Source organism: Thalia democratica, chromosome 6, assembly GCF_965202585.1.
Source record: "Thalia democratica chromosome 6, ktThaDemo2.hap1.1, whole genome shotgun sequence".
Lineage (NCBI taxonomy): Eukaryota > Metazoa > Chordata > Thaliacea > Salpida > Salpidae > Thalia > Thalia democratica.
Genome location: NC_139170.1, coordinates 30,460,712 through 30,473,751, shown reverse-complemented (window position 1 = coordinate 30,473,751; position 13,040 = coordinate 30,460,712). Strand labels below are relative to the sequence as shown.

General features: G+C 26.1%; 1 protein-coding gene across 1 annotated transcript; it reads right to left on the bottom strand.

The window, feature by feature from the left end:
* Positions 1 to 2,118: 2,118 nt before the first annotated feature.
* On the bottom strand, positions 2,119 to 10,591 carry LOC145838409 (histone-lysine N-methyltransferase KMT5B-B-like). Its single transcript, XM_082945997.1, has 8 exons — positions 10,397 to 10,591; positions 7,730 to 7,877; positions 7,259 to 7,386; positions 6,809 to 6,975; positions 4,769 to 4,925; positions 3,896 to 4,043; positions 2,781 to 2,991; positions 2,119 to 2,694 (listed from the first exon to the last, which is right to left on the bottom strand). The coding sequence occupies exons 1-8, from the start codon at positions 10,564 to 10,566 to the stop codon at positions 2,375 to 2,377; spliced, it is 1,449 nt and encodes a 482-aa protein (XP_082802123.1). The 5' UTR covers positions 10,567 to 10,591; the 3' UTR covers positions 2,119 to 2,374.
* Between the last annotated feature and the right edge of the window lie 2,449 nt (positions 10,592 to 13,040).

The following is a 13,040-nucleotide window of genomic DNA, read 5'->3' as shown; positions in this document are numbered from 1 at the left end:
GAAAATAAATTAACTGTTTGCTATGGTGTTACAAAATTTAAGTGGGTCCAATTTCATAACTCAAATATGCACATATAGCAGATTTGGTGTTTAATTATTTAACTTTTACGGCTTAACATTACAAAAACAAACTGTTTCCTCAAGTTAATTAAGCTATTCCTTTTTCAATAAAAACATTTGGTTTAATATTTTTTACATCAAATATAAATAGCATTGTCAGAAACTTGTTAAGAACGGTCAAAAAGAATTTTTGAAAACTAAGTAAGATAAAACTTTACCCTTTTTTTAAACATTATTATCGCTTAACAAAGATTCTGTGCAATTTTTGAAAAATAAAAACAGAAAAAGTGATAGATCAGCTAAAAATTAAATGTCAAATTAAAAGGTACGCATCCGTATTTTATTAAATTGAGCTAATAACAAAAAATATTAGTTACATTCCTAATACTATGCTGTCCTATAAGCTTAGTTCTTTATTTTGTAACTTTGATATTGCAGTTGTAAAATTAAGTTTATCGCTTTCTTATATTATTATTTTGCATCATCTTTAAAAAAAAATTAAGATAATAATAAATAGGATTTTAAACTGGTTAAATCAAAAAAAGTCCACTGTTTTATTAATAGCTTCTAAGTTTAAATAAATTATTATTTTTTATAAATTATACGGTTGTAAATGGTCATATGATTTTACTTTTATTTAAAAAGTTGTTTCATTTTTTAGCTTTCTCAACGCGATTAAATCATATTTTAAAACATAACCTAATTATATTAACAATTTCATATACTTTTGACCGAAACTTAGTTTATATAATAATATCTTAAAAGAATAAATATATACTTTAGCAACTGTGTATCATAAAACATACTAATAGTTTTTAGCATCTATGGTAAAATATATTTAGAAAAAAATACAAACAGGATATTTTTGGGCAAATTTTCTCCAGGTTTTCAAAATTTCTTCCAGGCTTTTAAAGTTACACATTTTAGGGTATATTTTTAGTTTAGAATTAATTTTCAGGTAAAAAACTGTGTTATATAGTATAACAACATTGAAAAAAATACTGTAATGCTACTTTAAATGTGTTTTCTGATAAAAAAATTTTGATGAGAAAAAAAATGATCTATACATAGATTTTTTGTGTCAAATCGAAATTTTAATAATTCATATGTAAAAGTTGAATAAAACTCCAAGTTTTTGGAAGTTTTTTAGCAATTTTTTTTTTCAAAATTCTAGCTTTTTTTATCAAAATTTCTCAAATTCCAGGTTTTTTTTTTTTTGCCTAAATTGTCAAATTCCAGGTTTTTTGGCAACCCTGTACAAACAACTACAGTTGTTTTAACAAGATAGATGGTTAAAAGACTAAATTGAACAGTATTATGGACCGAAAAATTTATTAAATACATCGACTGTTGTGACAAAATTACTTGCTATTGATATAAAATATTTAAATCACATTATTTTATTACAAAAAACAAGAGGATATAACATTTAAATGTCAGTAAAACATGTTGAAGAGTTATGTACGCAATATTATTTCTTATAAATAAACTGATATGGCAAACTATAACTTTTGCAAAACAATACTTCATACCTATTTAGTTGCTACTTATTTAGCTTTCGTAACAACTAGAAAATTTGTATACAATCATTGTAAATTATAAGAAAACTAGTGAAAAGACATGCGAAAAATTAATTATGCAAACGTTTTTTAACAGTAAACAATTACATTATCAAGGTTTTCTTCTGTAATTTATTCTTTATAAAAATCAATACATAACGTGTGTAGAAACAAGTACAATTATAATCCAACAAAACTATAAATCGATTTTATTGCTTAACCGACCTGTATACATTTCACAGTATTTTAATTTAAATAGAATATAATTTCAAGAAAAATGTATTGATATAATCTATATATGGTTCAGAATTATAAAGTCGGTATAATAAAAAACAAGGAATTAATAAAACATGTTAACATAAACTTATGAACTAAAATTAATTTAGTTTATGTATACTTTCATAAATTCATTACTAATTAAAATGTACTATTATTCGAATCAAAAATAAATCAAAAAAAAGTTTAGTAAAACTACAGTCTTATTCTAAGAAAAATGATACTAGTCCAAAAGCTAAAAGTTGTGGAATAGTTTAAAAACAAATTGGTCATGCAAAAATAACACTATAAAAAAAGAGTCTTCAGTAAAACACACGAAACAATAATACCGAAATTAATTCATTTTATAACAAGTAACTGATCTCGTTCGTTCATTTTAACAAAAAACATTTCGCAAAAAAACTAGCTGCTTTTGGCTAAAAAAAATTTTTTTTTTAAATAGTCATTGAAACAAATATACTCTACACAAACAAAATATACTAAGACTTGACCTTGACAAATTTGAACTTGATTTTCGGCGAGCTCGAGCTTTGCTTCACCTTCCAAAACTCTTTCTCCGCGTCCGACCGTTGGGTGGCGCGCTTCGTCGATCTTCTCTTGAGCTGCTGCCTCTGCGAGCACCTCTTCGGCGTTGGGTTCTTCTTCTTGTGGCAAGCACCTTGGGCGTCCCGATGCCTTCTGAACTTGCAGGAGCCGTCAGCGGAGGTTGTCTTCTTGTTGTTTGTGACGTCATAATCGACCGACTTCTTCTTGGAGTAGAATTCTGACATGGCTTGGGTGTCCTCGGTGCTGTTAATACCTGCATTGAAAAAATTATCAATTAATTAGTTTTTTATAAAGATTTTATTATTCGTACAAAACTGAATAAGTTAATAATTGTCACACCTGTGCTTTCCGGTAGGGTGTGGTAGAAGGAATTCAAGTTCTTTTTGACATGATGACCATTTTGCCTTGCATGTTTCGAGTCTTCTTGGAAAGCTGGATCGAAATACTCCGTTTTAATTTGTTTGGATATTTTGGCGCTTTTAGAGGGCGACTGGTCGAATTTAGAGTGGGAAATTTTGCGCTTTCTTTCGTTGCCTTTTGCGTGTTGTGTCTAAAAAAAGTACAATGAATTTTTACTTTTAGTTTTCAAGGTAAAAAAACTATCATTTGCTGAGTAAGTTGGGTCGTGTTTATCAAAGAGTAGTTTAATAAAAAAATACTTTTCAAAAACTTAGTGAAATGTCACTTGGGTTACATAGTATGGTTATCTGTAACTTGTAATATTTTTCTACAGCTTATTGTTTTTCTTGCACCTACAAAACTGTCACACTAATGTGTAGAAAAGTCTTCAAGTGTTTAATTTTGAAAAGCAAAGTTTTGAATCTTAAAGTATTGAAAAAAAAACTCTAATAACTGACTAAACAACTAAAACCTTTATGAAAAAAAATTAATTAATTTTTTTACATTTATTTCAAGCTAAAATAAATACAACTTATGATATATTTTTCAATGTTTCATAATCTTAATAAAATGTTTATTAATTCAGTAAAATCAAGAAATTAAAATTTTATAACAGAGATTATGTTATTACATATGTAAAGATTACTAACTAAAAGAACTTAATTTAATATACCAAAAATAAAAACATTTTTAATATCATTTTTAACAAAAAAAGAACTTTATTTCAAAAAATTTTAAAATCATAAGTTCAATAAGTTTCAAAAGTTTTATAATATTATTTTTTCAAACAATAAATATCTTTACTTACAAATAATATCTGGAAAACAACAGACACATTTCAACGCACACCTTTTAGGTTTACCCTTAAAATACTATTGTATATTTTACAAGTAATTTTTAATTTAAAGATGACAAACAAACGCTAAGGTTAGTATTAGTACCACCTGAAACATAAAGTCAAGTTTACAACAATATTCAACCTGCCAATAAAAAACCAGTTTTCTAATTTTTATTTTTCAATTTAAATAAGTTGAAATAACAAACAGAAACCATACCTTTTTTTCCACCGAATCATCCGTTGTGGCGTTCCACCTCACCAGCTGTTGGGTGGTGAAACTGCGCAGCTTGTAGCCTTGCTGATCGCAATCTTGCGTCGTTTTCACCGGACTCCGCCGCGAACTGCTGAACGACCCTTTGTGCTGCCTGATATGAATATGAATACTTATTTGTATTTGTTTTTACTTACTTGATGTCAGCACAAAATTTCTCGTATCTGTTCTCATGTAAAAGGTATTCGAATAAATAGTTCAACATGGTGTACCGACTAGAGGTGTAAAACCTCAAAGTACCACTCAAGCAAGGCTCGTCAAAAATCAAAGCAAATGTTTTAAGTAAAGTTTTATTTTACTGACGCCAATTTAATTAACTTTAACAATAGCTGTAATTAGTATCTAGAAATTTTCAAATGTAAATCACGCTAGTGTAAACTTTAAAAAAACCAGGATTATCAAAGGTTTTTTGTATATTTCTTCAAGGTTTTCTGAATTTCTTCAAGGTTTTTAAAGAAAACTTTTTTGGTTTATTTTTAATATAAAATTATACTTAAACTAAAAAACTATCTTGAATAGTACAACTACATTGAAAAGATACTGTAAAGCTACTTTAAATGAGTTTTAGTTGAAAAATGTTTAAGTAATCAAAAATGTTTTAATCTTTTTGATAGATTTTTCATATCTATTATTCGAAATTTTGTTACTTTATGTGTAAAAGAAGTTTGAAATTTCTGGCTTTTTCAGTTTTCTTTTTTCAAAATTCCTTAAACTCCAGGTTTTTCCAGGGTTCCATGTTTTTTGGCAACCCTGAAAAAAAAAACTACCTCTCAGAAACAGTTTTCAAAACATAAAAGCTCAATCAAACTATAGAATCACCTCTCGCAAGTCCTGCACTCGCAGTACCAGTTGTTGTCGCCGAAGAAATCGTCGCCGTACTTCAGCACGAGCTCCTCGCCCACCCGGATGTCCCTCAGCACCTTCACTTTGGCGCGACAGTTGCCAGCCGTCACCAGCTCGCAGTTCGGGTTGCAATCTGAAGTTTGATTGTTTTTAAAATAATGTATCATACTGGGGTTACCTCTTTTTTTTAGGCAAGCTAGTCAGCCAGAGTGACCTAATAGTGATTTCTAGAGAAACCCTGTAAAAATATCTTGAGTTTCTAAAAAAAAATAATATCACTATTAATATCACTATTAATATGAGTCAAAAACTGAAAAGAACACTACTTTTAACAAGCTTAAATACCTAAAATTACCAGCTCGCAGTTCGGGTTGCAATCTGGTGTTAAATTGAGTTAATCTATCATATACTGTGATTTGACATAATAGAAAATTGAAATAGTCTTTTGTATTCCGTTCTTTGTACGAAAAGCGGGGCGTAATCACATGGTTCGCACGGTTGCAATCCAGTGTAATTAAATTGGAACATGGTTGAGATATTATATGTCGTTATCTATTATATCTGGCATAACATTTTTATGTATTTATTTTCTGTTAAGTATTAAAAATCCAAAAAAGTTTAATAAATCTATTATAGTATGTTGTAAAGTTTAAGTTAAACCGAGACTCTATTAGATTCTGTTATTTGGAAGATAAATTGCAATAGTCCGTATACGTTATATTATGTATTATATGTTTGAATCTATTATAATTTGGCATAAAATGTTAATCTATTTATTATTACTGCTAAGTATTTTAACCAAATTATATTAAGTCAATCTTTTATAATCTGTTGTTTTTATGAAAATTGCAATTATAAATTGTGTGCAGATTTTGTTTGTCATTTATATGAATTAAAAACTTTTAGTTAATAAGTAATGGGAAAGAGATTTAACAATTTTTTACATTTTAAGCAATTAAAATTATTTGTCAGACAATATTTTTAAAACTTCAATTTGTAAATTTATTTACAATCATAATAACAAGTTATTAGTGAAAAATAAAAAAAAAGATGACATTTTAATAATAGAAAAATCTAAGTAAAATTTCAAAAGAAAGTATCATGTAAAAGTTACCATCATTATTTATTATTATATATTGAGAAAAATATTGTTGCTAACTACCGTTATAATAAAAGTTAAATCATTCAAGCCAAACAAAAATAGTGTCAAATAACTTAGCTGGGAAAACTAAACAGCTCAAGCACTTGAAAAAGAGAAAATTTTTTAGATAATCTTTTATTCAATTTCAGAATTTTTTAACTTACGTGATACAAGTAAACTAGTCAGATAAGCATAAAAAACAAGGGTAGTAGTACTTTCTTGAGTATAAATAACTATACATATGTATAACATGTTGTATTTACCGTTAATAAATACAAAGTTAAAAAAAAAAGATTTTATATAAAGTTTACATGTCGAAATACAGAACACAACAAACGTAAACATCCTTAGACTGTACACAATTGTTTTAAGTTAAATGTAATTCAACTAATAAAAGTAACTTATTTTAACTAATAACACCAGTATAAAACAACATTTGACAACGAAGGTAGAGCGACTCTTTTGATAGAAGTTTTAATATTTGTTTAAGCTGTTAAGACACGCTTTTAAACTTGAACATTGTTATAATGTATTGAATACATATTTTTTAATGTAAACTTATATTCAAGTAGTTATTAACCTATCCATCTAGTAGGGTAGCTTGCAACTAATTTGCATATTTACTGAGTCTGCATAATTTTTTTAAATATTTTCTTCTTGTTAAGTAATAAAAATAACTATAATAGTTTAATTTTTTAACTTATTTGTTATATTTTTGGGTAAGGTGGGTTAGGGATCCGGGTAGAGTATTAATATATATATATATATATATATATAATTTTGCTGACTCAGCAAATGTGCATATTATTTACAGGTTTTTCAAGCTACCCCGTCCAGTAAAGAAAATACAAGCTGTTGGATTCAAAACAACGAACCGTGGTTTAGGTAGGCGGCGGGGCCGAGCCAGAGTTGAGAGCATCTGTTTCGTTGCGACACCATGACGCTGAAGTCGTTTATGTCAGGGACAATCAAAGTCTGTTCGTCCTTTTCAGTCAGTCTCGCAATGACTCCAGGCAAATTTTCAATCACTTCGTGTTTCTTCCTGGAAATGAAAATAAATTAAAAGTTAAATAAGTTATAAAACAGGTACTTTGTTTTACCATTTACTGTAGCCCATTTACTCATAATTACTTGTTTATTACAAAAAGTAATTAACTAATAATATTTTACCTGGCAAAAAACAAAGTATGTGATTAGAATTTATTAAAAAAATCTTAAGACAGTTTTATTCACAAACTTTGAACACTATATTTCACATTTAAAAACTAACAAAAATACATACAGCAATCAACATAAATTTTTTGCAAAAGAACGTTTGAACAAACCAGAATTTGGTGGAGATGACTTTAGCGCCCACGCTGAGATCGCGCGAGTATCTGCGACATTCTTGTATTTCGTATCCGCTACGTGGATCGAATATTTTCAAATATCTGTATATGTGGTGCTCCAACCCCTAGATTTTAAAAAAGATTAAATCAAATTACATAAAATTAATTCATACTACAGCTGTTTCGAACTGTATAACAGTATTAATTAAATATATATGTGACATTATATATTACTTAAACTTGTTAAAGTTTACAATCTTATAAATATTAAACAGCTTGGCATTTATAGTTTAGTTTTTGAAATGTATTAGAAAACAAAAATTTTATTGTACAAAAAACATATAGTTTATAAAACTATTCTAATTGTTTGTATGTGCAAACTTACTACTAAAACAGTTATTTAAGAAAAGAATATTTTAAATATTTGTTATACAAACTGCACAGAAAAATATATATTTTTAGTAATACCTCCTTTTCCTTGTCGGTTTTGTTTTGGAAGCTGTTGTACCAAGGAAACTCCTTCAGTTGTCTATAAGTGTTTTTGTACTCCAAACTCTTCTTAAACTTGTCCAAGATCTTTTTTATTTTCGGTGACAGTTTCCAATTAGGCCTAAACCTGCAGTGAATAAAAATTAAATGATTTAAATTAAACTTTTGTGTGAAAAAAAAATTGCAACAACAACTTTAGGAGTGGTGAAGAAAACTTACAATGATTACAAACTTAAATCAAAAAGTGTAACTTATTAAAATATCCCACTAAAAACGTTATAAAAATATTTTTTTAAACATAGTACTTTCTTACAAAAATATTTAACCTTTCTAAATATATTGGTATCAATATTTTTCGCATACTTATAAACTATTTTTAAATTCGTGCATTTTTTAAACTATAGTTAATTAGATTTTAAAACAATTAAAATTAAGACGCAGAAAAAAAAAAAAATTTTTAAATGAAAACAAAAAAATTTTAACTAAGTATTCTTTTAACCCTTTTGAATTCTCAAAAACTTTTCTTTAATTACACATAAAAGTGTATAAACGAAGCATTTTATATTTAAATTTAAACAAAACAATAAACATAACTTTTAAGTATTATAAGTTACAATTGTACCCAACACAATTTTAATTATCCCTTAATCTTTTACTAAATTTAAAAACAATCTTAAAAAAATATTTATTTGACAAGTTCAAAAACTACTTATACTAAAATAAAACCACTTATACTAACATGTTATTGAAAAAAAAATTTTGAGTTTCATTTAAAAAAAACCAAAAAATCTCTTTAGTAAGTTTCATTAGATAATAAATATGTATTTAAATTACAAACTATAACAAAGTTTTGTTATAACTTTTAAAAATCAAATTAGATACATTATTTTTCAATCTTAAATACTCAAAATCAAGTATTATGTTAAACAGTTGAGGTTTTTCAAAAAAATTTAGTTCAAAAGATAACTAAATTTTTTGAATTTCTTCTAGGTTTTCAAATGTTTTTAGGTCTATTTAAGTATAAATTTAAGTATAGGGTAAAAAAACTGCCTTAATAAGTATTAAAAAAACTGAAAAGATGTTGTAAAGCTACTTTAATTGTGTTTTTTAATAGAAAAAATATATTTATAAAAATTTTAATCTATACAGGGTTGCCAATTGTTTTTGGTAATTTATACCCAGGTTTTTAAAACTTCTTCCAGATTTTTAAAATTACACGTTATAGGGTCTATTTTTATTCTAAAATTAAGTTTAAGGTAAAAAACTGTGTTAACTAGTATAACAACATTGAAAAGATACTGTAAATCTACTTTAAAAAAGTTTTTTAATAAAAATTTTTTTTAATGATTACCAAAAACAAATTATCTATACAATACATATGTGATTATGGTTTTGTGTCAAATCAAAATTTTACTGCTTCACATGTACACATTGTTTAAAATTCCATGATTTTCAGTAATTTTTTGTTGAAAACTCCAGGTATTTTCCAAAATTTCTCAAACTCCATGTTTTTCTAGGTTTTTTTTTTGCCTAAATTGTCAAACTCAAGTTTTTTCAAGAATTCCAAGTTTTTTATTAACCCTGTCTATATGAGAGACTTTTTGTGTCAAATCAAAATTTAATTACTTAATTAAATTACATATAAAAACTATGAAAAATTTCAGGTTTTTTAGTGACTTTTGTTCAAAATTCCAGGACTTTTTTCACACTTCTTAAATTCCAGGTTTTTTTTTAGTCTGAATTGTCAAATTTCGAGTACTTCTAGGTTTTTTGGCAACTCTGAAATAAATCCTGAGTAAGTCTAAAAGAATACCAAACCCTGGTGCAAATATAATTTTGCTTGAACTTGATTATTTATTTAAGGGCATAGGGGGGGGGGGGGGGGTAAACACCCTTTTTTGGTTTTTGATCTTGTTTTATATAGTTTTTACTAAGCTACAAGATGCTTTTTACAGATTTAAAAAATTCAAAATAATTTTTGAGATATATCCGGTCAAAGTCGGAGTCAACAATAGGTTCCTTATGGAAGGCGCAAACTAAAACGGCAAAAATAGACTATTTTACTAAAAATCTATCTTCTCCTAAGTTTTTTGAGATAACTACCTCAAACTTTCAGGAAATGTTCCTTGATATATTTAGAAAATTCTGTCAGAAGGAATTTTTAAAAAAATAAAAAATAAAAATTTTATATAAAAAATAAACAAAAAAAACAGTTTTTTTTTTGTTTTTTTGTTATAAAATTTTAATTTTTCAATTTTTTTAAATTCTGTTCCGACAGAATTTTCTAAATAATGCAAGGAACATTTCCTGAAAATTTGAGGTAGTTATCTCAAAAAACGTAGGAGGAGATAGATTTTTAGTGATTTCTAGTTATTTGCCGTTTTAGTTTGCGCCTCCCATAAGGATCCTATTGTTGACTCCGACTTTGACCGGCTATATCTCAAAAATTATTTTGAATTTTTTAAATCTGTAAAAAGCATCTTGTAGCTTAGTAAAAACTATATAAAATAAGATTAAAAACCAAAAAAGGGTGTTTACCCCCCCTATGCCCTTAACTTTGATTAAAAACTTACTTCCAAAGTATATTTTAATATATTTAACAAATAAATTTCTCAAAAATACTTAAATAAACAAATTTGAGCTTACTTGGTGTTCATTTTGTGAGAAACACTTTTAAGTTGCTGATCCACTGTTAAGTGATTGGCTATGTCATCAACTTGTGATAGTTCTCTCGGACCGTAAACATAATTCTTGTTTATTTTGACATCATCTTTCATTTTTGAGTTGACTGTCTTCCTTTCAGTTAATACCATCATAAAACTTTTTATAATTGTTGTAGAAATTTTATCCTCTATAATTTATTTTTAATTCAGCAAATTAAAATAAATAACTATTTTACTTTAAATTTTTTTAAACAAAAACTTGAATAATATCAAAATTAATAATTTTAAACTGCAACTATTTATGATACTTTTTTTTTGTAAAAAAGAACAACAAATTATATTTTAACACATAAAATTTTTTCTATATCTTCAGTTATATTATATCTTAACGTGACTTTTTGATAAATTTTGAAATAAATTTCTAATAATGTGTAAAAAATAAGTGACAGATTTAAAAATAAATTTAAACTGATTTAATTATAATGTCTTGTTTCTAAACAATTAATTGAAAATTTAAACTTTGTTTCAAAAATTAAGAAGGTTACTAATTCATAAAACCATAAGGATAAATGTAAGTATTATATAAAATTTTGTTTATTCTTGTTGCATCACTGTGCTTGTAATTTTTCTTTATTGTTGTGTATTCTGTACATAATTATTACAAGCACAAAACACATAGCCTATATTGGTTGAAAGTGGTCCTACTGAAATCAAGTATTGTAGAATGTTATGTCAATAGGTTTTTACAGAATCTTGTTCTGAAATTTTTTTAACTTAACTATTTGAAAATAAGTTAAAAGTTTTTAAATGAGAACTTAAAATTGGTATATGGAGATAAGAAAACATTAAAAAATTCAAATTAGAAGTGAGCCAGAAACTGTGAAAAAATAATATTAATCAAGCATCAATATATCTATACCAAAAGGAGTTAATAATTTTAAAGAATTTCAAGTTTAAAATTAGCTCAAGATTTTATAAACGTAATCAAACTAAACTGTTTTTTTCAAAAAAGAAAACAAACAAGCAAGAGTCAGCCTAAGTTTTTCTTGAGATGGCCTGAGTAGTTTAAAAAATTTGAACTATCCTGACAGTGAGCGCGTAGTAACCCTGGAAATACTATATGTGGTATTTTTATTTAAAAGGTTAGAGTACTTTTTCTTAATGCATAACAAAAAATTAAGAACATTAAAGCTTAATATACAAAATAGCAGACAAATAAAAGTCAATTATTACATTTTTATAAATGTAACTTGTTACTTGTCATAACAAAAAATATTTTATTGTAATTTTTATTCATTAAAATATTACTTTGGATATTACCCTAAAGAATGAAAGTTTATAACATAACTTAATGTTGAAGTTCAACTAACTGTTAATTTAATCATCAGTAAATGGTGAACTAGTTGGACTGAAAAAGAAAAAATGGTAAATTAATTAAGTTTTAAATGCTCTTTAAACTAAGTTACCAAAATAGAAACTGGTTTTAATTATTGTTTTTAAACTAAGAGTTATTAATGTAAAAATAACTTAATTTAATCAAACACTCAAAATGTTTTTGGAAAATTTTCTCCAGGTTTTCAAAATTTCCTCCAGGTATTTAAAAGTACACATTTTTCAGGTCTATTTTTAGTTTAAAATGAAGTTCAAGGTATAAAACTGTGTTAAATAGTATAAAAACATTGAAAAGATACTGTAAAGCTAATAATAAAGCTGTGATTTTTAATGAAAAAAAATTTTATGATGACAATTTTTTTTTACTATATGATAGATTTTTTGTTTCAAACCTAAATTTTACTATGTACCATGTAAAAGTTGCTTAAAATTCCAGGTTTTTTAATGATTATTGTTCAAAATTCCAGGTTTTTTAGTCTAAATTGTCAAATTCCAGGTTTTTCCAGGTTTCCAAGTTTTTTGGCAACCATGTTGTAGTCAAAGAAAATTTGGAATAGAAGAAATTAAAGCTAAAATGTTTGATAGGTACCAAATATAGGTGCAAGCTAAAATACCAAGCAGAATTATTTAAAACTTTGTGCATTTTTAAATTTATCAGTTAATTTTTGATATTTTATAAACAATTTTGAAGCTAAATATTTTTGTTTTATTTTAAAAATTTTTCAGAAACGTTTTTAAATTTATTTTTTATCATAACATTATTTAATACAAAAACTTGCTTTCTTCAAGTTGATTTTAGTTAATTTCAAGTGAACTACTTCAAAGCTGTAGGAGAAAGATGTTTAGTCATTTTTCAAATTTCCAAGAAAATTGGCCATGAAATAATACTTTCTATATACTTGTATTGGAAACTATCTATCAAACTGATATATCTCAGGAATTAATTGATTTTTTTATAAGAAGCTTTTGAAAGTATTTTTTTTATAACTACTTTCAAAAAGGAAAAAATTTAATTTTTGTAAAAAAAATATTGAACCTGGTTACATGACACAGAGTTGCAACTTTTTGAGTCAAAAAACTCTTTTAAAAGAATTAAAACTGCCATGAGTTATTATAAGACTTTTTTTATGCTTAAAAAACATTATTTGCCTCTGGTGGAAACTACTTATACATCAAGTCCACTTTTTCTTAATAATTCCAAGGAAGGTTGTATTTGTAGTCTTCTGCATTATATG

Bases quoted from the DNA above. Each gene is read 5' to 3' on its own strand.
- LOC145838409 (XM_082945997.1), bottom strand. From the start codon at position 10,566: ATGATGGTATTAACTGAAAGGAAGACAGTCAACTCAAAAATGAAAGAT. The intron at 7,387-7,729 runs GTATTACTAAAA...TTTAAAATCTAG, and splicing joins AAACCGACAAGGAAAAGGAG to GGGTTGGAGCACCACATATA. The intron at 4,044-4,768 runs GTGATTCTATAG...TATTCATATCAG, and splicing joins GAGTGCAGGACTTGCGAGAG to GCAGCACAAAGGGTCGTTCA.